Raw genomic sequence first — 25,957 nt, forward strand, 5'->3', positions numbered from 1 at the left:
AAACAGACCAGCCCGGCGTGATGGACAGAGGGACAGATGGACGGACAGATGGACGGACTGGCTGGGTCACCCCCTTTCCTCGTGGGTGTGTGGGTGGGTTTGAGGAGGGTTGTCCCCACAGCTGCTGGGGTGGGATGGGCTGGATCCGGCCTCTGGGCGTCGTTAAATGGAATGGCCTGGGTGCTGTCCGTACGTCCATCCGCCTCTCGCCCTGGCTGCCCGTCCAGCTGGCTGTCCGCCTGTCCGTCTGCCTAGCTGTGTGGCCAGTCTGTCTGTTTATCTGCCTGCCGGTCCAGCCGTCTGTCCGTCTGTTCATCTATCCTGGCCACCTGTCTGTCTGTCTGTCTGTCTGGTCATGCAACTGTAAGTCTGCCTGGACATCTGTCCGGCCGTATTTATCCGTCTGTCCTTCCACCTTCCTGTCCATCCATCTATCTCCCCGTCCATCTGTCCGCCTGACTGCAAGTCTGCCCATCCGTCTGTCCACCCATCCACCTGTAAGTCTGTCCAGCTGTCTGTCTGTCCAGCCATCTCTCTGGCCATCTGCTCATCCATCCATCCACCTGTCTGTCCGTCCATCCACCTACCTGCACCCCTATCCAGCCATCCCCTCGTCCGTCTGTCCCCTCGTCCCTGTCTTTCTGTCCATCTGTCCATCCCGCTTTGTCTAGCTGTTTGTCTGCCCATCTGTCTATCTGTCCACCTGCCCACCCGTCTGTCCATCTGTCTGCACGCCTATCCAGCAGCCTCGCTGTCCATCTGTCCGTCTGTCCAGGTGGCTATTTCAGCATCTATCTGTCCATCAGTCTATCCACTCATCTCTTCGTCCGTTTGTCCACCAGCCGGTCAGTCTATCCGCTCTCATCTCTATCTGCTCATCTCTCCGTCTATCTGTCCATCTCTGCCCATCCACCGGGCTTTGTCCGTCTGTCTGTCTGTCTGTACAGCTCTATCTCCATCTGTCTGTCCTTCCAGCAAGCTGGATGGCCGTCTGTCCCTCTGTCCTCCTATCCGTCTATCAATCGTTTACCTATCCATCCATCTGTCCGTCCATCTGTCCATCTACATCAAGATAGATGGATCCCTCAATCCATCTGTCCATCTACACTGAGATGGATAGATCCACCTAGATCTACAGATCTATCCGTCCATCCACCTCCCTCTCCATCTGTCCGTCTGTCCGTCCACCCGCTACGCACCGGGTAGACTTCACATCATGCACACATGTGTGCACATGCCCTCCGTGCATGTGTGTGTAAGGGTGTGGGATTTGGCACAAGCTTTGGGATGCCACCTCCGAGGGGGGACAGTCTGCAGCTCCGGGAGGTCCCCAAGGACGTGGCCAGGCCGGAGGTCCTCGGGGACCTACGTGCCACCTTCTCCTGGTCACGCCTCCTGATGAGTAACGCCGCGGATGCGGGTGAACGATGGGTGAGGCTACGACCTGGTGCCAACCCCACCGAGCCCTGCGAGTCGGCTCCGGTGAGTCAAGGGGGCACCGGGGATGCGAGTGACACTTGTCCCCCACCTTGTCCCCAGCTGGAAATTGTCCCCGAGCCCTCGTGCACCTCAGATCCCCTTCCGTCCATCCCCAGCCCCGATGGCAAGGGGAAGGTCTCCAAGATGGGAGGTCACCACTGGCTTCTCCACCCCATGGGGACTTAGGGTCTCCATCCATGGGGACTTGGGTGTTATCAGTGTCACCCACTGTCCCCAGGGTCACCCAGGGCACCTCCACCCGCTGCTGCACGGGGACCTCGGCGTTGCCTGGCCCTTCCCTGGGCGGGTTTGGTGCTGGACATCAGCCAGGATCCGGGCAGTTGAAGCCACCGGTGCTCTCATCCCACCTGATTTCCCTCCTCCAGAAGAACCCTGTCCAAGCTCCAGCACGTCCTGCAGCATCTTGCAGCTCCTGGCAGGATTTTGGGCACCCAGGGGTCCTCCAGTGCCACCCCAGCTTGGCCATCCTTGGAGTTGCAGAGTACCAGAGCCGTGATTCGGGCGAAGGAAAGTCTTTCGCAGAGCTTTTGGGAAAGGAGCTGAGGCCGCCAGCAGCTCGCGGGGCAATTAGAGCCCCTGCCAAGCAATTAAGGGTGGAGAGGCCCAGGAGCTGAGCCCTGACGAAAGGAAAGGCCGGGCCAAGATGAATCACGTTTTGGAGATGCTGATCTCGCTCTCCGCTGGTGGCAGAGGAAGCCCAGGGCTGGGTTTGGTCCCAAACCTGGAGTCGAACCCAGAGCAACTGTTCCCAGTAAGTCCACGGGGATCTGCTCTGCTGAGGTCCTCACTGAAGAGGCCGTGGTGCTGAGGAGCCCATCTGTGGAGGCCTGGCCTGTGAGGATCTCACCTACCAGGGTGCCATCCGTGGAGATCCCATCCTGTGGAGGTCTGGTCCACGGGGACCTAATCCACCAGCCATCAGTCCATGGCGGTCGTGGTCCGTAAAGACCCGTCCACCAGGATCACGTCCACGAGGATCCCATCCCATGGAAGTCCCATCTACCGAGATCCCATCCATGGTGTCCTGGTCCACCAGAGACCTCCACACCAGGGGAACCTGTCCGTGCAGTGGTCAACCGCAGAGATCCTCCATGGATATCCCACCTGTGGCCCACCTGGGCCATGTTCCCCAAGATCTGGTGGGCAAAGATCTCGTCCCCAGGGAGATCCCACCCACAGGATCGATGCGGTGATCTTGGGCCATGAGGGTCACATCTACAAGGCTTCCCACCACAGAGGGGGAGCCCATCTATGGGGGTCTCCAGGTGGCATGAGGGGACATGAGGGGACATGGGGGGCATGCTGGGGACAGGGGGAGCCCATGAGGGGACATGGGGCACATAAGGGGACGTGGGACCCCAACAGGGGACACAAAGGGACATGGGGCGACACAAGGGGACAGGGGAGCACAAGGAGGGACTGGGGGACCTCGAAGGGTCGTGGAGGCACGTGGGGGGATCATGAGGGGACAGGGGAGAACTTGAAGGCACAAGAGGGGACATGGGGGGGGTCCACAGAAGCGCACGTGGGGATGTGAGGGGACATGGGGTCACACAAGGGGACTTGGGGGGACATGGAGACATGGGGTCATGTGAGGGGACCTGTTGGGGACACGGGGACCCACAGAAGAACACAGGGGGCCCCCTGAGATGCCGGGGAGGGGGCGTGCATGTTGGGCCACGTCCCCGGTCGAGATGACGATGATGTTGGGGCTGGGCCCAACCGGTTCTCCCAGTTCCTCTGCTCCCATCTCCTCCGCGTAATTAGTGCTAATTACCTAATTATCCCCAGGGCCAGCCCGGGCCTGCCACCCACTGCCAGGGCCGCCGGGGGACCCCACGCTCCCCTCTCCCAATCCTCAGTGGCACGGAGAGGATGCGCCCCACCCTGACAAGTCCCCTCTGTGTCCTCACAGCCTTGGGGGTGCCGAGTCCAGGGGTGGTCCTGGGTGACAAAAGGGGTTGGCAGCGCTATGGGTGACACGGTGGGTGGCCCTGGTTGACACACGGGGTGGCAGCACCGTGGGTGGCAGTGCCCTGGGTGACCCAGGAGGGAGGGAGGAGGGGGTGGCCCTGGTTGACACAAGGGCTGGCAGCACCGTGGGTGGCAGTGCCCTGGGTGACACAGGGGGTGGCTCAGGGGACACGGGTGACACAGGAATAGTGGTGTCGGGTGCTGGCAGCGACGGTTTTGTGGACATGGTGGCAGTGGTTGCACTCCAGCTATCCCTGGCATGGTAGTGGCAGATGTGGGGGGCACCAGGGTGCCCGAGGACCTCCAAGCCCCCCCGATGTGACACCCCAAGGTCAACAGACGTTTCCTTCTGGTGGCTCATTTCCATGGCCAGCAGGACCAGGCTCCGTGGTGGTCCCGTTGACTACGGGATGCTGTAATCTCACTTCCATGGACGTGGTGACTTACCAGACCCAGCTGTGTCACCGGCACCTCCGTCACCATCTTGGCCTGACCATGAGGGCTGCGTTGACCAGGCTTCAACGGCTGCATTGCACAGACCCCAGTGGATGCGGTGACCAACCCTCCATGGGTGCAGGGAGAAGACCTCATTAGATGCATTGACCAGAGCTCCATGGACATGTTGGGTAGACCCCAATGGATGCCTTGACCGTGTCTTCATGGACATATTGATAGATGTCCATGGACACATTGACCAGACCTCCAAGGACACGTTGACTGGACCTCCATGGACACGTTGACTGGACCTCCAAGGACACATTGATAGATCTCAAAAGGCACCTTGACCAGACATCCATGGATGATGGAGGAGCTGTTAAGAGCCCACTGTGGTAGCCCACCACAGCTGATGGCCGCCAACCTGGGACCTTCCACGCCAAACCTCTGTAGGATTCTCTAACCGCAAAGGCTCAAACCTCCTTGTGAAAGGCTGAGCGAAGAGCTGGAAGCCACCGGTGGCCACCGTTGGTCCCAGCAATGATGGACAGCCATTCCTCCACCTCCCTGGGGGTTTGGACCTGGACCAAAACCTCTTTCCCCGCCGCAGTGGCTAGACGAGGCCCACACCCTCCGGTGCATCAGGTCCTGGCCACGTGGGGGAAGAGGGAGGGGGTACCTTGCGCAAGGCAGCTGGCGTCGCTCCCCGCCCCACTGAGCCACAAGGGACAACACGTGCTGGAGTGACCTCGCCGGACCTCCTCCCGCAAGGGGGAAAGAGTGGACGTGCTTCTGCAGCCCACCAAAATCCCTCACCCTTTACACGGACCCACCATGGTGAAGCTGGGTTGGCACCGCTCTCCATCCAGCCTCATCACCACGGTGGGGCCGCGTGGACCCCATGGAGGAGAAAAAATCCCCCCCCAACCCCTCCGTTCTTCAAAATAGAGGCCTTGGATCCATGCAAACAGGTAAATTTGGCCTCCAGCAGGTGATTTCTTCCCACTCGCAAACCAATGTGCCCTGGGTGGATGCTCTCTGCCCGTTGCATACCCGTCGGGGAAGCAAAACAGCCCTGATGCGCCGCCAAAGTTACCCCAGGTCGGGAAATTAGGCCCCTTCTTCTCCAGCTGAGTCACGGGGAAATTTCTCCCCTCTGGGGATGGGAAATTGTCCCTGGTCATGCGCCTGCCTGTGGAGACATGGCTGGGGTGGGGGGACCAAGAAGGAAGGTCTGACCCCAGGGCATTGTGAGGGCTCATCTCTCTTGGGGGAGGATGCTGAGATGGATTTTGTCCCCACCGTGTTGGTGGGAGGGGTCCTGGGCGACCCCAAAACAGCCAATGGGTCTACTCCATAAAGGGACCAACAGGTCTACCCCATGGTGAGGTCAACCTGGAGCAGAGCCAACGGAGTTGCTCCATGGCAAGGTCGGCGGGTCTGCCCCATGGTGATGCCAAATCTACCCGCAGTGGGGTCAACGGGTCTACCCCATGGTGGGTTCAACAGGTCTGCCCTGTGGTGACACCAAGAGACCTATCCAAAATGGGGCCAGGAGATCTATGTTGTGATGGTCTACCCCGTGGTGGGGCCAAATGATCTGCCCCATGGTGGGGCCAAATGATCTATCCCATGGTAGATTCAATGGGTTTACCCCATGGCAAGGTCAAAATGTCTGCTCCATGGTGAGGGGGCCTACAACGGGGCCAGTAGATCTACCTCGCGGTGGTCTTCCCCATGATGGGGTCAACATGTCTACCCCATGGCGAGGTCAACAGGTCTACCCCATGACAGGGCCAAATGATCTACCTGCAGAGGGGCCAAAGTGTCTACCCCATGGTGGGGCCAAAAGAGACATCCACCCCACAGTGGTGTCAACAGGTCTGGCTGCAGTGGAGCCGTCTGATTTGGCCCAAAGCTGGTTGTCCTCTCCTGCCCCTACAAGACCTGGGGCAACCGGAGACACCTCAAGCTCCCAGAGCTGCACTCCACGCGCTGAAGACATGGCGCAAAGCCACGTCATAAAACTTTATTCATCAACATCTCCACAGGGCCCCGCGGCTGGCCCCTGCCCACCCCGGGGCGCGTGTCCCGGTGCTCGGACCGGCCGGCTCCGGGGACCTTCGTCGGGGAGGAGGAGGAGGAGGTGCTGCAGGGCCTGTCCTGCGGCCATCGGAGCTGGGGATGGGCTGGGGCTGGGGGCTCAGTTCCTTCTCATCGTTTCCTGGATCCACCGGGTGTATTTGCAGAGGTTGACGTAGACACCGGGTTTTTGGGGGTCCCCGCAGACGCCCGGGCCCCAGGAGACTATGCCCTGGAGCCGTCCGTCACACACGAGGGGTCCCCCGGAGTCACCCTGCCGGGGAAAGAGGGGTGGCACTTGGGGGCCTGGGGCTCACAGTCTGCCCCATAGATTCACCCCAAATTCGGGGCCATTTCAGGGCCATCCCGGGAACTCCAAAGAGGTGAACATGAAGACCCACCACGGAGATGTTCTCCTCAATCCCTGCACGACACCATCTCACCTCCCACCCCTCGTACCCAAATCCCCTCCGGGTGCCGCTGGCTATAATGAGTTGTGTCAGTTCTCATCCCAACACCACTGTGGGGTCCCAAATGATCAGAGGGGTCTGGGGTGGCCGAAACTTGCACCCACCTGGCAGGAGTCGGCACGGTTGCGGGGTTCGCCTGCGCACACCATGTTGGGGGTGATGGAGCCGGGGTAGATGCGCCGGCACTGCTCCTCCGAGACGATGGTGACCTTGGCGCAGTGGAGGTCCTCGGGGAAGGTGACTGCGCGTGATGGAGAACACAAAGTCACACGGAGGGTCCCAACTCTGACCTCTCAGACTCTGCCCTGGGGCTTGTCCCCGTGTTTCTCTCAGTGACACCAAGGGGAACCCCAAGGTGACATGGACACCTGGGTTCCTTGGGAGGAGAAGGATGTCCAAGGAACCCCAAGGACATCCTTGGAAGGATGTCCAAGGGTTGTATCAGGATGCCCAGCCATCTGAGTCTTAGGCTACCGGTTTCATACCTTCAGGGCTGGTGGTGGACCCCCATCCTGAGATCTGGCACGTCTTGCCAGGCACTGGACAGTGGGAGGCCAGCGGCAGCGGCTTCACCCGCTCGTTGATGTGGACGGGTTGGAGGAGCTTGACAAGCATTAGGTCACCATCCTTGGTGGCCGGGTCATAGCGCGGGTAGCTGATGACCTTGGCCGAGAGCCGCCTCTGCTCGGAGATGCCCGGATCCTTGGGGCCCCGGCCCCCCAGCCGCACGTTGATGAAGCTAGAGCCAAAGGTTGGATGAACCCATCAAGACAAACCCATCATGGTTGGAGAGGTTGTGGGGGCCCCAAGGACCCCCACAAAACAGGGGCAGGGGCAGAGCTGAGGTCCCAGAAGATGGTGACAAAGGTGGAAGAAGCAAAAGCAGAGAAGGGCAGAGACAAGGTGATACAGAGTCATAAAAAGGGCAGGGTTAAGGTTATATAAAGGCATAAAATGGGCAGAGTTAAGGTTATATGTCGTCGTTGAAGAGGCAGAGCTTGGGTTATAAGTGGCTGGAAAAGGGGGCAGAGTTAAGGTTATATATAATCATAAAAAAAATAAAAAAAGAGTTAAGGGTATGGACCCCCTTCCCCCCTCAAAAAAAAATAGAAAAAAGAAAAGGGAAAGAAACAGTTGAAGCTACACATGCCCAGAAAATGGGTAGAATTAATGTTATTTGTAAAAATGAGGAGGAAAAGGGCGGAGTTATGGGTATTTGCAGCTCAAGAATGGGAAGAATTAATGTTATTTTTACAAGTGAGGAGGAAAAGGGCAGAGTTAAGGGTACTTGCAGCTCAAGAATGGGCAGAGTTAAGGTTATTTGTACAAATAGGGAGGAAACGGGTGGAGTTAAGGGTATTCGCAGGTCAAGAATGGGCAGAGTTAAGGTTATTTGTACAAATGGGGAGGAAAAGGGCAGAGTTAAGGGTACAGTAGCCCCAAAATAGGTAGAGTGAAACCCGCTGAGATGCCATCAAGCCCCCCAGCCTGCTTGGCCACAGAGAAGGACCCCAGGTCAACCCTGGCTGATTCCCGAGCGGCCTGAGCCCATCGCCACCAACACCCCCCAGACGTTGCTCCCCCATGTCCTCCTACCCCGGGACGTGGCAGTGGGCAGCCGTCAGCACCCAGTTCCTGGCCACCAGCGTCCCCCCGCAGATGAACTTGTCCCCTTTGAAGAGGGCAGCCTGCCAGGGCAGGTCGCAGGAGGTCCCCTCGATCACCCACAGGACGTTCCTCGAGGCTGTGGGGGCAAAGGGACATGGCAGGGGGGACGTGGGCAGCCTGGGACCCAGGACCACTGGACACGGGTGGGCTGGGACCCTCTCCACTGCCACACGTCCCCTGAGCCACGACCAAGGAGGTGAATCAATGTTGGACGAGGCCAACCCAGGCTGGAAGGGACCACTGGGTGGTCAAGGGGCACCTGGGATAGATGGGGGTCTCCAGGGTGGATAGTGGGGGGCATCCTGGGGCACCTGGTGGCCCCTTGAGGCAGATGTGGGGCAACCAAGGTGGACGCGGGGTAGTTGGAAGGCACCCAAGGTGGATGGGAGGCAGCCCCACGCATGGAAGTGGGGCCTCCAGGGTGGTTGGAGGGCACATGGGGTGGACAAGGGGTCCCAGGGTGCATGGGGTGGTCCCATAGGTGGACACGGGACCTGGGGCAGATGAGGAGCATCTGGGGTGGATGTGGGGGTCCCACCTGCACACACAAGACCACCAGGGTAGGTGTGGGACCCCTGGGACGGATGTGAGGGTCCCATGGGTGGACGTGGGGCAGCCAAGGTGGACATAGGTGTCCCATGAGTGAATGTGGGACAACCAATGGGGGTCCCACGGGTGGATGTGGGACATCCAAAGTGGACATGGGGGTCCCACAGGTGGACGTGGGATACCCAAAGTAGACCTGGGGGTCCCACAGGTGGACGTGGGGAAATAAAGGTGGGCATAAGAGTCCCATGGGTGGACATCAGACATCCAAAGTGGACACGGGGTTCCCATGGGTGGATATGGGGAAATAAAGGTGGACATGGGGGTCCCACGGGTGGATGTGGGACATCCCATGTGGACACGGGGGTCACACAGGTGGACATGGGACACCCAAAGTGGACATGGGGGTCTCATTGCTGGAGGTGGGGAAATAAAGGTGGACGTGGGGGTCCCACAGGCGGACATGGAACATCCGAAGTGGACACAGGGTCCCATGGGTGGACGTAGGGAAGTGAAGGTGGATATGGGGGTCCCACAGGTGGACGTGGGACATCCGAAGTGGACATGGGGGTCTCATTGGTGGATGTGGGGAAATAAAGGTGGATATGGGGGTCCCACAATGGACGTGGGACATCCAAAGTGGACATGGGGGTCCCACGGGTGGACGCAGAATTCCTGGGTCAGATGCAGGACCCCCCAGGACCTCTCCTACCTGCAGTCACCAGCACCAGGAGCATCACGACCAGGACCTTCATACCGGAGGGCCAGGAGCTGTGGGGAGACAGCAAGGGGTTGGCTCTGACCCTGAGTGGGCCCTGGCGGGGTGGGGGTCAGGGTGGGGGTCGGGGTGAGGACGTGGGGCACTGGGGAAGGAGGGAAAGGAGAAGGGAATGGGAATGGGAGGAGGAGGAGGAAGGGGAAGGTTACGGGAAGGAAATGACGGGAGGCAAATGAGGATAAGAAGGGAGGATGAGAAAGGGAGGACAGGAGGGCAGAAAGAAGGAAGGGAGGATGAAAAGGAGAAAGGACAAAAAGGAGGAAGGGAGGACGAAAAGGAGGAAGGACAAAAAGGAGGAAGAGAGGACGAAAAGGAGGAAGAAAGGACGAAAAGGAGGAAGGACAAAAAGGAGGAAGGGAGGACGATAAGGAGGAAGGGAGAACAGAAAATGGAAGGGAGGACAGAAAATGCAAGGGAGAACAGAAAATGGAAGGGAGAACAGAAAATGGAAGGGAGAACAGAAAGGGGAAGGGAGGACAGAAAGGGGAAGGGAGGACAGAAAGGGGAAGGGAGGACAGAAAGGAGGAAGGGAGGACAGAAAGGAGGAAGGGAGGACAGAAAGGAGGAAGGGAGAACAGAAAATGGAATGGAGGACAGAGAATGGAAGGGAGGACAGAGAATGGAAGGGAGGACAGAAAGGAGGAAGGGAGAACAGAAAATGGAATGGAGGACAGAAAATGGAAGGGAGGACAGAGAATGGAAGGGAGGACAGAGAATGGAAGGGAGGACAGAAAGGGGGAAGGAAAGACAGAAAGGAGTAAGGGAGGACAGAAAGGAGGAAGGACAGAAAGGAGGAAGGAAGGACAAAAAATGAAATGGAGGACAGAAAGGAGGAAGGGAGGACAGAAAGGGGAAGGGAGGACAGAAAAGAGTAAAGGAGGACAGAAAGGGGAAAGGAGGACAGAAAGGAGCAGAGAAAGGAGGAAGGGAGGAAGGAGAAGGAGCACAGGAGGCCTGCAGGATAGGAAAGGAGGAGGGAGGGAAGGACGAGGGAAGACAAGAAGGACGAGATGAAGGGAAGGAGGAGGGAGGAGAGATGCGAGGGAAGGACAGGAGCCGCCCCGATTTCCCCCCGGGGCATACCAGGGACCCCCCACCCCCTCCCAATGTCCCCACCCCGACCCTGAGGCCCCACGTTCCTACCGGGGGCTGGCGTGAGGCCGCGCGGCCACGGGGAGGGGAGGCTCCACCCGAGCTGGTGAAGCGCCGCGGCCGCGGGCGCGTCTTCCTCCTGCCACCGCCAGCCCCGGGTTTTTATCTGGGGCCGGAGGAGGAAACAGCTTCCTCCGCCTTCGCTTCTAATCTGGCCACGGCTGTGGCACCTTCCGCCCGGCTCCGGGAAGCCCACACCGTGGGGTGACCCCAGGTGGCACCTGGATGGGTCGGGGGCACCGGGTTGGGATGGGGATGGTCGAGGAGGCCCCACGATGCAGCTCTGCAGGGTTCAAACCCAAGATGTGGCTCCTAATTGGTCACGGGACCTCAAGTTGGTTGAGAGGGCACCAGGACACGTGTCCGGTGATGTCAACCCCCAAATTGTGGCTCCTCGTTGGACACTGAGGTTGGAGGAGGATGGTTGAGAAGGCTCCAAGACGCAGCTCTTCCGGGCTGAAACCCAAAATGTGGCTCCTAATTGGTCACAGGACCTCAAGTTGGACGTAGATGGTTGAGAGGACACCAGGACATGTGTCCAGTGATGTCAACCCTAAGACATGGCTCCTCGTTGGACTCTGAGGTTGGAGGAGGATGGTCAAGAAGTCCCCAAGATGCAGCTCTGCTGGGTTCAAACCCAAAACGTGGCTCCTAATTGGTCATGGGACCTCAAGTTGGTTGAGAGGGCACCAGGACACATGTCCAGTGAAGTCAACCCTAAAACATGGCTCCTCGTTGGACACTGAGGTTGGAGAAGGATGGTTGAGGTGGTTGAGGAGGTGGAGGAGGATGGTTGAGGCCCCAGGATGCAGCTCTTCCAGGCTGAAATCCCCCCCAAAACGGCTCTTCATTAGACCCAGGACCTCGAGCTGGACAAAGATGGTTGAGAGGACACCAGGACGAGTCTCCAGTGAAGTCAACCCCAAAACGTGTCTCCTTGCTAGGTGTGAGACCTAGAGCTGGAGAATAATCATAAAGAGGACATCAGGATGCAGCCCTGATGTGGTTGGATCCCAAAATGCATCTCTCCCTTGGGTGCAGGAACCGATGATTGGATGATGTTGGGTGAGAGTTGCATCAGGACACGTCTCCTGTGGCTCCATCTGCAAAATGTTGCTCCGTGCTGGGTGGAAGACGTGGGGCTTGAAGAAGGTGGATGAGAAAACATCGACGCGTGGCTCTGACGGGATCAAATCCCAAAGGTGGACACGGGACCTTGGGATGGATGAGGACGGTCAAGAGGGCGCATCTCAGGTGGGGCTGGACCACAGAACATCTCCTTGCTTCATCCAGGTTTGTACGAGGATGGGTGAAGGTGCACCAGGACGTTGGTTCTGAAGGGGTTGGCCCCAAAAAACATCTCCTTGATGGAAGTGGGATCCAGAAATGGAGAAGGCGCGTTGAGAACGTGCCAGGTTCCACCTCCAGCAGGTCAACTCTCAAAGGTGTCTCCTCAACTTGGGGTTGGCCAAGGGTGGTTGAGTGGCACCAGGACGCAGCTTCATCTTTTTTTTGTCCCATTTTCTGTAATTATTTTTTTTTTTCTGAATTTTCCTCATTTTCTCAGATTTCTTTCTTGCCTTCGTTGCCGGCCACCTCTCGGGGCAGACCCCACAGGCATTTCCACCCCATCCCCAAGGCCATGGGGAGGAGGTGACCCCACACCAGGCATCAGGGTTGAGGTGGGGGGGGAACACACCAAGGGACACCCCCATTTCCCTCCCTCCCTCCCTCCAGAGGAGGAGGAAACGCGCCCACGTCTCCTCCCCTTCCTCCACACGGGGCCTCCCAGTTGCTCCCAGTTGCTCCCAGTCCAACCCCAGCGGACCCTGGGGAGCCGCCCAGGCCCCGCGACACCTCGGGGGCAGGGAGCCGCCGCCGCGGCCCCGCTCTCGGCCCGAGCGGGTCCTTCCAGTTCTCTGAAAATCCCAGTTTAACCCTGCCCCGTCACTGGGCCGGACTGGGCTGGGCTGGGCTGACTCAGCCCTCTTGGACCGTCTCGACTTGCCCTGGGCACCTCGTTGCCCAACCAGCTCCAGGCTTGTCAAGAGGCCCCTAATGAGCTCGGGTGCTAATTGGGCTCCAGGCAAGTCGGCAGGGTTGTAATTACTCGGCTTTAATTAACCTGGGCTGTCCCAGCCTGCATGGAGCTCCCACAGTGCCCTGCACCAGGGAGGCCGAGGCAGCCCTCGCCCCGATGGGGGAAGTGAAATTAATTTGGGGGGGAGGGAGATTAATTGGGGGAGGTAGAGATTAATTGGGGGGGGGTAGAGATTAATTGGAGGGGTAGAGATTAATTGGGGAGGTAGAGATTAATTGGGGGGTTAGAGATTAATTGGGGGGTAGAGATTAATTGGGGGGGTAGAGATTAATTGGGGGAGGTAGAGATTAATTGGGGGGGTAGAGATTAATTGAGGGGGTAGAGATTAATTGAGGGGGGTAGAGATTAATTGGGGGGGTAGAGATTAATTGGGGGGGTAGAGATTAATTGGGGGAGGTAGAGATTAATTGGGGGGTAGAGATTAATTGGGGGAGGTAGAGATTAATTGGGGGGGTAGAGATTAATTGGGGGAGGTAGAGATTAATTGGGGGGGTAGAGATTAATTGGGGGAGGTAGAGATTAATTGGGGGGTAGAGATTAATTGGGGGAGGTAGAGATTAATTGGGGGGGTAGAGATTAATTGGGGGGGTAGAGATTAATTGGGGGGGTAGAGATTAATTGAGGGAGGTAGAGATTAATTGGGGGAGGCAGAGATTAATTGTGGGGGTAGAGATTAATTGAGGGGGGTAGAGATTAATTGGGGGGGTAGAGATTAATTGGGGGAGGTAGAGATTAATTGGGGGGTAGAGATTAATTGGGGAGGTAGAGATTAATTGGGGGGGTAGAGATTAATTGGGGGAGGTAGAGATTAATTGGGGGGTAGAGATTAACTGGGGGTGGGATTAACATGTGGGGGGTTCTCAGTGCCCTGCCCCAGCAGTTCCCTCATACTGGGGGTCCCAAACTGGTCCCAGTCCCCAGATGGGAATGGTTTCATGGGTGCATCCCCTTAGGTCTGCTCTTCCGTGGCACAGAGGTACCCTAAAGTCTGCCCCCCAAGTGTGGATATAACCATAACTCTGCCCCCCCAAACTGAGACGTCCTTAACTCTGCCCCCCAAAAATGGAGATATCCTTAATTCTGCCCCCCAAAATGGAGATATCATTAACTTTGCCCCCCAAAATGTAGACACCCTTTATTCTGCCCCCAAAATGGAGATACCCTTAAATCTGCCCCTTCATATCATGGAGATACCTGTAACTTTGCCCCCCAAAATGGAGATATCCTTTACTTAGCCCCCCAAAATGAAGATATCCTTTACTTAGCCCCCCAAAATGAAGATATCCTTTACTTTGCCCCCCAAAATAAAGATATCCTTAACTCTGCCCCCCCAAATGAAGTTATCCTTAACTCTGCCCCCCCCAAAAAATATATTCTTAACTCTGCCCCCTCCATATTCACCCCTCAACTCTGCCCCTCTCAAGATTTCCAAGCCTGACCCCCCCACCCCATAAGCTCTGACCAACACCCATAGGGGAGGATGCACCCACGCACGGCCACATCCACCCCCCAAACCACCCCCAACCCATTGGGGTCCACTAGAGCCCCCCGAAACCGCAAGACGAGCCCACCACCGGCTTTGCTTGGCCAGAAAGGATTTTATTAAGGGTCTGGGGGCCGGAGGGGGGGCTGCTGGTGCCTAATTTTGCTGCAGGACGCTGCGGATCCACGGGACGTAGCGGCAGACGTTGACGTAGACCCCGGGGCGCTGGGGGTCGCTGCAGATGGAGGGACCCCACGAGACGATGCCCCGCAGCTGCCCCTCGCAGACCAGGGGGCTCCCCGAGTCCCCCTGGGGGAACGGGGACAGGGATGGGGTCCCGTCCCCTCTGTGTCCCCCACCCCCTTAATTCCCCCTCCAACCACCCCAAAGGACAGGGCAAGGGGCAGTTTGGTGGCCACTGGGGGGCACTGGGACCAGTTGGGCTCCCTCCCAGTATGGCACGGACCCCTCTCCCCCCAACACCTTCTGAAGGCTCCCCAAACCTAGAACCCCCTCCACATCGCAAAGATCCCAGTTCTCCCCAGTGCTCCCAGTTGACCCAGTACTCCCAGTTGACGCAGTGCTTCCAATTGCCCCCAGTGTCCCTTTCTTCCCAATGATCCCAGTTCTCCCAGTTGCCCCCAGTGCCCATAATGTCCCAGATTCCCCAGTGCTCCCACTTCACCCCTGCTCCACCAGCACTCCCAATACCCCCAGTGACCCCAGTTTCCCCTAGTGTCCCCAGTTGCCCCCTGTCCTCCCAGTTGCTCCCCGTGCTCCCAGTTGCCCCCAGAGCCCACAACACTCCCAGCATCCCCAGTGCCCCCAGTTGCCCCCAGTGTCCTTAATGTCCCCAGTTTCCCAGTGCTCCCATTTCACCCCAGCTCCCCCAGCACTCCAAATAACCCCAGTGCCCCCAGTTTCCCCCAGTGTCCCCAGTTGCCCCCTGTCCTCCCAGTTGCCTCCAGAGCCCACAACTGTCCCTGTGGCCCCAGTTCTCCCAGTTGCCCCCAATGCCCCTGATACCCCATGCTCCCAATTCCCCCCAGCTCCCCCAGGACTCCCAATAACCCCAGTGCCCCCGGTTGCCCCCAGTGCCCATAACGTCCCAGATTCCCCAGTGCTCCCACTTCACCCCAACTCCCCCAGCACTCCCAATACCCCCAGTGCCTCCAGTTGCCCCCAGTGCTCCCAGTTGCCTCCAGTGCTCCCAGTTGCCCCCAGAGCCCACAACACTCCCTGTGTCCCCAGTGCTCCCAGTTGCCCCCAATGCTCTTCACATCCTCAATTCCCCAGTGCTCCTAATTCCCCCCAGCTCCCCCAGCACTCCCAATACCCCCAGTGCCCCCAGTGCTCCCAGTTGCCCCCAGAGCCCACAACACTCCCTGTGTCCCCAGTGCTCCCAGTTGCCCCCAGTGCCCTTCACATCCCCAATTCCCCAGTGCTCCCACTTCCCCCCAGCCCCCCCAGCACTCCCAATACCCCCAGTGCCCCCAGTTGCCCCCAGTGCCCCCAGTTGCCCCCAGTGCTCCCAGTTGCCCCCAGTGCTCACCTGGCAGGAGTCGGTAGGCTTGCCCTCGGGGCTGACGCCCCCCGCGCAGAGCATGTTGGAGGTGTAGAGGCGGGGATACGCCCGCCGGCACGTCGCCTCGGGCTGCACCGTCACGTTGGCGCAGTGCAGGATCTTGGGGAAGGATGCTGCCCAAAACACCCCAAAATTCACCCAAAACAGCCCGCCGCCCCGCCAACGCCCTCACGTTGCACAGCCCCCACCCCGAATCCCCAGTGTGCTCCAAAAACCCCAAATCCACCCTTAAAAAAATTAAATCAACTCTTAAAAAAACAAATCAACCCTTAAAAAGAAATCAACACTTAAAAAAAGTCAACACTTAAAAAAAAAGACAAAATCAACCCTTAAAAAAAATAAAAAAAAACAAAACCAACCTTTAAAAATAAACAAAATCAACTCTTAAAAAAAAAAAAAATCAACCCTTAAGAAAACCAAAATCAACCTTTAAAAACAAACAAAATCAACCTTTAGAAAAAGCAAACAAATCAACCCTTAAAAAAAACACAAAATCAACCTTTAAATACAAACAAAATCAACCCTTAAAAAAATAATAAATCAACCCTTAAAAATAAACAAATCAACCCTTAAAAAAAAAAAGTCCCCATATTTCTCCCCAAACCCAAGGTTGCCCCCTAAACCCCAGATCGCTCCCAAGAAACCCCAAACCCACAGATTGCACCCTGACCCCCCAAACAAACTCCCGAACTCCAAAATTGCCCCCCTAAATCCCCAAATCTTTCTCCAAAAGCCCCTATTTTTTCCCCCAAGTCCCGTTTTTCCACGAATATCCCTCAAATTCTACACCCCAAAGATCCGATCTCTCTGAAACATTCCCAGATCGGTCCCCAAGCCCCCAAAATTCTCATTTTTAGGTCAACCCTCTATTATACTTCTCCCAACCCACTTTATTTGGGGCTCCACCCCCTAACTCTGGGGTCATCCTATTGACACATCACCATTGCAATTGCCATCCCCATGGCCTCCCCCTTTCATTTTGGGCTCAAATCCCATCGCTTTGGGGCCAGACCACTCCCAAAAGCCCCATATCATGGCATCCCTCTCCATTTTGGGCTCAAATTCCTCCACTCTGGTGCCATACTTTGGGGTCAATCCATTGACGACACTACAAAAATAGCCATTATCATTGCTTCCCCCTCCTTTTTGGGCCCAAATCCCCTACTTTGGGGTCAAACCATTAACATGTGACCTCAAAGACATCCACCACCATGGCCTCCCCCTACATTTTGGGCCCAAATCTCTTTCTTTGGGGTCAACCTGTTGACATGCAACCACAAAGACCACTGTCACTGTGGTCTCCCTCTCTATTTTGGGCCCAAATCTCCTACTTTGAGGTCAACCCAACGACATGCAACCACAATGACCTCCATCACCATGGCCTCCCCCTCTATTTTGGGCCCAAATCTCTTACTTTGGGGTCAACCCATTGACATGATGCCACAAAGACCACCATCACCGTAGTCGCCCCCTCCACTTTGGGCCCAGATCCTCAAATTTAGGGTCAACCCAGCGACACACAACCACAAAGAACACCATCCCCATGGGCTCTCCCACCATTTTCGGCCCAAATCTCTTCCTTTGGGGTCAAACCATTGACATGACACTACAAACGTCACCATCACCATGGTCTTCTCCTCCACTTTGGGCCCAAATCTCCTACTTCGGGGTCAACCCATTGACGGGACGCCACAAAGACCACCATCACCATAGTCTCCCCCTCCACTTTGGGCCCAGATCCTCAACTTTAGGGTCAACCCAACGACACACAACCACAAAGAACCCCATCCCCATGGGCTCTCCCACCATTTTGAGCCCAACTACCACTTTGGGCCCCAACCCTTTGGTTTGGCTTCATACCCTGGGGGCTGGTTGTGGTTCCCCAGCCCGAGACGAGGCAGGGGGTGCTGGCTGTGGGGCAGCGGGTGCCCAGGGGCAGAATCTGCACCGCGGGGCCCAAATTCGCCGGCCGGCGCAGCTGCACCAGCATCAGGTCGTGCTCCTTGGTGGTGTGGTTGTATCTGGGGTGGAGGACGAGGCGACTCGCCAGGCGAAACTGCTCCGTCCCATCCAGGCTCCCCAGGTTATACTCGCCCAAACGCACCATCATCAGCCTGTGGTGGGAGAATTTGGGGGGTTGGAGGGGCCACGGGGGGCTCTTGGTGGGGTGGGAAGGGCAGGGTTAAGGGGGCAGGGGTTGGGATGAGGAATGGGGAAGGAGTTAAGGGAGGAAGACTGGGGGATAGAGTTAAAGGGAAAAAGGGCAGAAATGCAGAGAAAAGGGCAGAGTTAAGGTGAAAAGGGGGCAGAATTTGGGTCGAAAGAGCAGAAACACAGAAAAGGGGCAGTGCTGAAGTGAACAGGGGCAGAGTTAAGGTGACAAGGGGGCAAAATTTGGGTGAAAAGCAGAAACACAAAAAAAGGGCAGTGTTAAGGTGAATGGGGGCAGAGTTAAGGTGAAAAGGAACAGAATTTGGGTTAAAAGAGCAGAAACACAGAAGGAGCAGTTCTGAAGTGAATAGGGTCAGAGTTAAGGTGAAAAGGGGCAGAAATACACAGAAAATAGCAGAGTTAAGGGTAAAAGCGTAGAAATCTGTAGAAAAGGGGCAGAGTTAAGGGTAAAAGAGTAGAAATACATAGAGAAGGGGCAGAGTTAAGGTGTAAAGGGAAGAAATCTGTAGAAAAGGGGCAGAGTTAAGGGTAAAAGAGTAGAAATACATAGAAATGGGGCAGAATTAAGGTGAAAAGGGCAAAAATAAATGGAGAAGGGGCAGAGTTAAGGTCAAGAGGGCAGAAATATGTAGAAAAGGGGCAGAGTTAAGGGTAAAAGAGCAGAAACACGGAAAAGGGGCAGAGTTAAGGTGAAAATTGGGCAGAGCTAAGGTGAAAAGCAGCATCACCGAGAAAAGGGGCAGAAAGACAGAACGAAGGAGCACCAGGGGGTCTGGGTCCCATGGGGGTGGTTGAAGAGGTGCCCCCTCCCCCCCCAATTTTTCCTCCCCCCACCAGCTCACCCTTGGGCGTAGCAGTGGGCGGCGCTGAGCACCCACTGGGGGTGGACGAGGGTCCCGCCGCAGCGCAGCCGCATGTCCTTGAAGAGGGCCACCTGCCAGGGCTGGCTCCTGGGGGTGCAGGGGCGCCCCCCGATAACCCGCGTGCCGTTGGTGTCCGCTGCGGGGGGGGGGAGGGGGCACACGCGCGTGCGCGTCATGCCTGGGACCCCCACGATCCCTCCCCAGAAAATCACCCTCTCCCACCCTCCCTGAACGCACGTGTCGGGGAGGTGACCCCCTTGCACACGCGTGTCGGAGAGGTGCCCCTTCCCCTTGCACACGCGTGTCGGAGCTCACCTTTGGCGGGGAGTACCAGCGCCGCCATCAGCAGCAGGGCCGGGAGTGGGGACAGCATTCTGGGGAGAAAGGGGGGGGCAAATGGGGGTCCTGAGCTGCCCCGGGGGCAAATAGGGGCCGGGATTTTCCCCCGGGGGGGGTAATTAAGGGGCAGGATCTGCCCCTTAGGGTGAATGGGGTCCAGAAACAGCCATGGAGGGGTACAAAGGGGTTGGATGTGCCCGAGGATGGAGGGGTGGGGGTGGTCCTAAAATTGGCCCCAAGGGCAAGCAAAGACCCCAGGTTTGCCCCAAGGGGAAACTGAGGCACCGAGTCTGCCCTCGGGGGGCAAAAAATGTCCCTGAATCTGTCCCTGGGGGCAAAAGAAGACCCAAATCTGCCCCAGAGGGGCTAAAAAAGCCCTTGAACCTGCACCTGGGGGCAAAAGAAGACTCTGAAAGCCATCCCGGGGGCAAAAAGAGACCCCAAATTTGCCCCTAGGGGCAAAAGGAGGCACTGAATCTGTCCTTGGGGCAAACAAAGACCCCAGATTTGTCCCTAAAGGCAAAAAAAGACACCAAATCTGCCCCAATGGGGGCAAAAAAAGCCTGAACCAGCACGTGGGGGCAAAAGAAGACCCCAGAAGTCACCCCTGGGGGTAAAAATCAACCCCAAAATTTACCCCTGGGGGTGGTGGCGGCGGTGGGGGAAAAAAAAAACAAATTTACCCCCGGGGGCCAAACCCATCCCGGCTCACCTGCAGCCGGTCGGCTCCTTCCCGGCGTCTCCCCGCGACCCGGAGCTTTTATCCCGGCACGGCCCCGCGGGGCGCGACGGAAGGATTCGCCCCGCCGGGGGGGCGCCGCCCGCCCGCGATGGGGCAACTTGTGGGGCAGGGCAGGGCCCGGGGCTGACGTGGCCCTGAGCGGGAATCGTGTCAAGGTTGGTTGGGGGTCATGGGCCAAAAACTGGGGGGGTCCCAAACATCCCTATGGGGGGGGTCCCTGCCCCATAGAGGGGTCTCCCACCCATCACTAGCCATGTTTTGGGGGGGGTCATTACCCAACAAAGGGGTCTTGCACCCATAGAGGGGGCTCCCATCCATCCCTAAGGGGGTCCCTGCCCCATAGAGGGGGCTTCTACCCATCCCTAAGGGGGTCCCTGCCCCATATTGGGGTCTCTGATCCATCACTATTGGGGTCCCTGCCCCATATTGGGGTCTCCCACCCAACCCTATAGGGGTCCGTGCCCCATAGAGGGGGGGGTCTTCTACTTATCAGCACTCATGGTCTTGGGGTCATTACCCTACAAGGGGGGCTCCCACCCATCCCTGCCCCATAGAGGAGGCTCCTACCCATCCCTATAGGGGTCCCTGCCCCATAATGGGTCTCTGATCCATCACTATGGGGGTCCCTGCCCCATATTGGGGTCTCTGATCCGTCACTATTGGGGTCCCTGCCCCATATTGGGGTCTCCCACCCAACCCTATAGGGGTCCGTGCCCCATAGAGGGGGTCTTCTACTTATCAGCACTCATGGTCTTGGGGTCATTACCCTACAAGGGGGGCTCCCACCCATCCCTGCCCCATAGAGGAGGCTCCTACCCATCCCTATAGGGGTCCCTGCCCCATAATGGGTCTCTGATCCATCACTATGGGGGTCCTGCCCCATATTGGGGTCTCTGATCCGTCACTATTGGGGTCCCTGCCCCATATTGGGGTCTCCCACCCAACCCTATAGGGGTCCGTGCCCCATAGAGGGATCTTCTACCTATCAGCACCCATGGTCTTGGGGTCATTACCCTACAAGGGGGGCTCCTACCCATCCCTATAGGGGTCCCTGCCCCATATTGGGGGTCTCTGATCCATCACTATGGGGGTCCCTGCCCCATAATGGGGGGTCTCCCACCCATCCCTTCCCCATATTGGGGTCTCCCACCCAACCCTATAGGGGCCCCGGTCCCATATGGGAGGGTCTCCCACCCATCCCTGCCCTATAAAGGGGTCTCCCAGCCATGATTTGGGGCTCATTATCCCCCCACCCAATGACTCGGGGGTCCCCGTGGGCACCCCCAGTGAGCCCCCCCCCCCATCCCCTCCCAGTACATCCCAGTAGCCAACTGGGAGGCGCTGGCCCTGTGGGGCTGAGTCACGGGGCACGGTTAAGCCAGGGTGGGACTCGGGGACGCCCCGGTCCCTTCCGCGCCTCGGGGTCAGGGTGGGGGCCCCGGGTTCCCCAAAAAGGGGGTGGGAGTCTGGGGGCACCTATAGGTGCTGCCCCCCCCCCCCCCCCCACTTGTAGGGGGATATGTGGGGCTAAGGTGTATGGGGGCAGGGCAAGGGAGGAGGGTCTAGGGGGTATTTAGGGGGTCCTGGGGGCGTTATAGGGGTCTAGGGGTTATTTTGGGGGTCCGGGGGGGCTATAGGGGGTCTCAGGGGGGATTTGGGGGGTGCTGGGGGGGCTATAAGGGGTCTAGGGGGTATTTAGGGGGTCCTGGGGGGCTATAGGGGGTCTCAGGGGTATTTATGGGGTCCTGGGGAGGGCTATAAGGGGGTCTCAGGGGTATTTGGGGGGTGTCGGGGGGGGGCTATAGGTGGTCTAGGGGTTATTTTGGGGGTCCTTCGGGAACTATAGGGGGTCTTGGGGGGGCATTCGGGGGATGCTGGGGGGGCTATAAGGGGTCTCGGGGGTATTTAGGGGGTCCTGGGGGCTATAGGGGGTCTCAGGGGTATTTATGGGGGTCCGGGTAGGGCTACAGGGGGTCTCGGGGGGGGATTTGGGGGGTGCTGGGGGGGCTATAAGGGGTCCAGGGGGTGGGGGCTAGGGGTCTCAGGGGTATTTAGAGGGTGCTGGGGGGGGCTATAGGGGGTCTCAGGGGTATTTGGGGGGTGCTCGGGGGGGGGCTATAGGGGGGTCCTGGGGGCGTTATAAGGGGGGGGATATTTAGGGGGTTCTGGGGGGGAGGGGGCTATATTTGGGGGGTCTATAAGGGGTCAGGGGGTATTTAGGGGGTCCTTTGGGGGTTGCGATTTGGGGGTTGGGGGGGGTTATAAGGGGTCTAGGGGGTATTTAGGGATTCCTGGGGGCGTTATAAGGGGTCTCAGGGGGTATTTAGGGGGTCCTGGGGGGCTATAGGGGGTCTCAGGGGGTATTTAGGGGGTCCGGGGGGGATATAGGGGGTTTCAGGGGGTATTTGGGGGGTGCCGGGGGGGGGACTAAAGGGGGATCCTGGTGGTATTTAGGGGGGTCCCGTGAGGGCTTTAGGGTGTATTTAGGGGATGTTATAGGGGTCCCTGTAACCCCTCCCCCTGCCCCTATAGCCCCCCCGCCCCTATAGGCCCCCCCCCAGCCCCTATAGCCCCCCCCCAGCCCCCTATAACCCCCTCTCCCAGCCCCTATAGGGCCTTCCCAACCCCTATAGCCTCCCCCCCTCGGCCCCTATAGAGCCCCCCGTCCCTATAATCCCCCCCCACCTCCAGTCCCTATAACCCCCTCCACAGACCATAAAACCCCCAACCCCTGCCTCTATAGGGCACCCCCCCCTGCCCCTATATGCCCCCCCCCGGGCCCCTATAACCCCCTCCCCATCCCCTATAGGACATCCCCAGCCCCTATAACCTCCTCCCCAGCCCCTATAGCCCAGCCCCGCCCCTATAGGGGCCCCTATAACCCCCTCCCCCAGCCCCTATACCCCCCCAGCCCCTTAGGGCCCCCCCAGCCCCTATAGGCCCCCCCCCCAAAGCCTCTATAACCCCCCCCTCTGGTCCCTATAACCCCCCCCAAATCCCTATAATCCTCCCTCTGGCCCCTATAAGCCCCCACCCCCCCCAGCCCCTATCACCCCCCCTTCCCCGGACCCTATGTCCCCCCCAGCCCCTATAGGCCCCCCCAGCCCCTATAGGCCCCCCCCCCCCCCAGCCCCTATAATCCCCCCCCCCAGCCCCTATAATGCCCCCCCCCCCCTATAGGGGCCCCCTATAACCCCCCCTCCCCCCAGCCCCTATAACCCCCCCCAGCCCCTATAGGTCCACCCCAAGCCCCTATAACCTCCCCCTCTGGTCCCTATAACCCCCCCAAATGCCCCTATATCCCCCCTCCGGCCCCTATAGCCCCCCCCCAGCCCCTATAACCCCCTCCCCGCTGCCCCTATAATGCCCTCCGCGGCCCCTATAGCCCCCCCCCCATCCCCTATAGGACCCCCCCCGGCCCCTATAGGACCCCCCCCCCCCAGCCCCTATAGGACCCCCCCAACCCCTATAGGACCCCCCCTCTGGTCCCTATAGGACCCCCCCCCAATCCCCTATAGCCCCCCCCCAGCCCCTATAATCCCCCCCTCCGGACCCCCTCCCGCTGCCCCTCTAGCCCCCCCCAGCCCCTATAGCCCCCCCCAATCCCCTATAGGATCCCCCCCCTCTGGTCCCTATAACCCCCTCATCCCCTATAGCCCCCCCCGGCCCCTATAGGACCCCCCTCGGCCCCTATAGGACCCCCCCCCAATCCCCTATAGGACCCCCCCGGCTCCTATAGGACCCCCCCCCCAATCCCCTATAGGACCCCCCCGGTCCCTATAAGGACCCCCCCAATCCCCTATAGCCCCCCTCATCCCCTATAGGACCCCCCCCCCAATCCCCTATAGCCCCCCCCCATCCCCTATAGGACCCCCCCCAATCCCCTATAGGACCCCCCCAATCCCCTCTAGCCCCCCTCATCCCCTATAGGACCCCCCCCGGCCCCTACAGGACCCTCCCGGCCCCTATAGGACCCCCCCAATCCCCTATAGGACCCCCCGGCCCCTATAGGACCCCTCCCAATCCCCTATAGCCCCCCTCATCCCCTATAGGACCCCCCCCCCAATCCCCTATAGGACCCCCCCCCAATCCCCTCTAGCCCCCCTCATCCCCTATAGGACCCCCCAGCCCCTATAGGACCTCCCCCCAATCCCCTCTAGCCCCCCAATACCCTCTAGCCCTCCTCATCCCCTATAGGACCCCCCCCAATCCCCTCTAGCCCCCCCAATCCCCTATAGCCCCCCTCACCCCCTATAGGACCCTCCCAATCCCCTATAGGACCCCCCAATCCCCTATAGGACCCCCCAATCCCCTATAGCCCCCCCCATCCCCTATAGGACCCCCCCCCAATCCCCTCTAGCCCCCCAATCCCCTATAGGACCCCCCCAACCCCCTATAGGACCCCCCTCATCCCCTATAGGACCCCCCCCCCCCCAATCCCCTATAGGCCCCCCTCATCCCCTATAGGACCCCCCCCCATCCCCTATAGGACCCCCCGCCCCTATAGGACCCCCCAGCAGTGAGGGACCCGCGGGCGCTGCCGTCACTATTTTTATTCACCGGCCTCCCCGGGGCGCCGTGGGGCCCCCCCTCCCCAACCCCCCCCCCCCCTTTTGACCCCCCCCAACCCCCTCCCCCAAATTTTATTTTGGGGGGGGGGGCACCCAGGGGGTGGGGGTTGGGGGGGGCGGGGGTGGCCGCGCGCCGTCTTTGGTACAATAAATTAAAGAGAAAAAAACAAAAAAAAACAAAAAAAAGCAAAAAAAAGAAAAAAAAAAAAACGAAAACGACCCCAAAAAAATCCCGAACCCGACAGCAAAAACCCTAAAAGTTGGGGGGGGGGAGAAAGGGGGGGGGCACCCATGGGTGCACCCAGAAACTTTGGCTGCCCCCCCCCCGGCATCAGGTGGGTGAGCCCTAAAAGGGGTGACCCCCCCCCCAAAAGAGGGTGACCCCCCCCCAAAATAGGGTGACCCCCCCCAAATAGGGTGACCCCCCCCCCAAAATAGGGTAACCCCCCCAAAGAGGGTGACCCCAAATTGGGCGACCCCCCCCAATAAAAAAGAGGTGGGGGTGGGGGTGCCTAAAATGGGTGCCCCCCCCCCCAAAAGAGGGTGACCCCAAATGGGTGCCCCCACCCCAAAATGGGGGGGGGGAGGGTGGCCCTAAAATGGGTGCTCCCCCCAGCAGTGGGTGACCCCCCCAGAAGTGGGCACCCCCAGGGAGTGGGTGCCCCCCCAAATGGGTGCCCCCCCCCCCCCCAGGAGTGGGTGGCCCCCCCCCCCGAAATGGGTCCCCCCCCCAAATGGGTGGGTGCCCCCCCAGAAGTGGGTGCCCCCCCCCAAACGGGTGGGTGCCCCCCCCCCAAAATAGGTGCCCCCCCCCCAAAAGTGGGTGCCCCCCCAGGAGCAGGTCCCCCCTTAAATAAAAAGGGGGGGGGGGGGATAAATACCAGGACGCCCCCCCCCACAAGAGACCCCCCCCCCCCATTTTTGGGGCCGTTTCGCGCCGAGTCCTATAAAAAAAAAAAAAAACAAAACCAATAATAATAAATCGACGCCCCCCCCCGCCTCCCTCCCCCCCTCCCCAAATAATTAATTAATTAATTAATAATTAATAAAAGCGCGGAAGGTGGGGGGGGGGGGGGGAAGCCGTCAAGAGCTGGCGGCGGTGCTCTGGGGGCCGCAGACGCCCAAGACGGCCGAGTCCTCGCGGTCGGGGCGCCCCCCCGCAGGTGGGGACCCCCGTAAGGGGGCCTGGGGGGGCTTCGCTGGGGTGCGGCGCCCCCCCCCGGCAGAATTGAGGAGGGGGGGCGGCGGCGGCGGCGGCGATGGCGGCGGCGGTGGCCCCCCCTCGAGTCCGGAAAGCCGAGGAGGGGGGGGGCGAAGGGGTGGCAGTCCGGGTGCTGGCGGGGGGCGGCGGCGGTGGCGGTGGTGGGGGGGGGCGGCGGGTGGGGGGCCCCCAGCTCCATCCGTTCGGCTGGGGGGGGGGGGGGGCCGGGGGGGGCGGCGGGTGGGGGTGCTGGTGGTGGTGGTGGTGGTGGTGGTGGTGGTGGTGGTGGTGGTAG

At 59.1% G+C, this 25,957-nt stretch overlaps 2 protein-coding genes across 2 annotated transcripts in view; both read right to left on the reverse strand.

Annotated features, from left to right (window-relative positions):
* Positions 1–5,902: 5,902 nt before the first annotated feature.
* On the reverse strand, positions 5,903–11,002 carry LOC136788434 (kallikrein-8-like). The gene is made up of 6 exons (XM_066986977.1): positions 10,597–11,002; positions 9,388–9,446; positions 8,058–8,205; positions 6,947–7,200; positions 6,566–6,702; positions 5,903–6,265 (listed from the first exon to the last, which is right to left on the reverse strand). The coding sequence occupies exons 2-6, from the start codon at positions 9,428–9,430 to the stop codon at positions 6,113–6,115; spliced, it is 735 nt and encodes a 244-aa protein (XP_066843078.1). The 5' UTR covers positions 9,431–9,446; positions 10,597–11,002; the 3' UTR covers positions 5,903–6,112.
* A 3,281-nt stretch (positions 11,003–14,283) lies between these two features.
* LOC106049425 (dual specificity tyrosine-phosphorylation-regulated kinase 1B-like) overlaps positions 14,284–25,957 on the reverse strand; it is a 38,725-nt gene continuing 27,051 nt past the window's right edge. The window contains 6 exon segments of the mRNA XM_066986976.1: positions 14,284–14,498; positions 15,742–15,887; positions 17,635–17,888; positions 18,789–18,945; positions 19,125–19,183; positions 19,861–20,024. Coding sequence (XP_066843077.1) covers positions 14,346–14,498; positions 15,742–15,887; positions 17,635–17,888; positions 18,789–18,945; positions 19,125–19,183; positions 19,861–20,024 — 933 coding nt within the window. The 3' untranslated portion in view covers positions 14,284–14,345.

This window comes from Anser cygnoides, chromosome 37 (genome assembly GCF_040182565.1).
Source record: "Anser cygnoides isolate HZ-2024a breed goose chromosome 37, Taihu_goose_T2T_genome, whole genome shotgun sequence".
Taxonomy (NCBI): Eukaryota; Metazoa; Chordata; class Aves; order Anseriformes; family Anatidae; genus Anser; species Anser cygnoides.

What these genes read in the sequence shown, in the direction of transcription:
- LOC136788434 (XM_066986977.1), bottom strand. Translation starts at nt 9,430, where the DNA reads ATGAAGGTCCTGGTCGTGATGCTCCTGGTGCTGGTGACTGCAG. An exon ending in GCCCACTGCCACGTCCCGGG is followed by an intron (nt 7,201 to 8,057) that starts GTAGGAGGACAT and finishes CTTTGGCTCTAG; the next exon opens with CTTCATCAACGTGCGGCTGG. An exon ending in GTCCACCACCAGCCCTGAAG is followed by an intron (nt 6,703 to 6,946) that starts GTATGAAACCGG and finishes CATCACGCGCAG; the next exon opens with TCACCTTCCCCGAGGACCTC.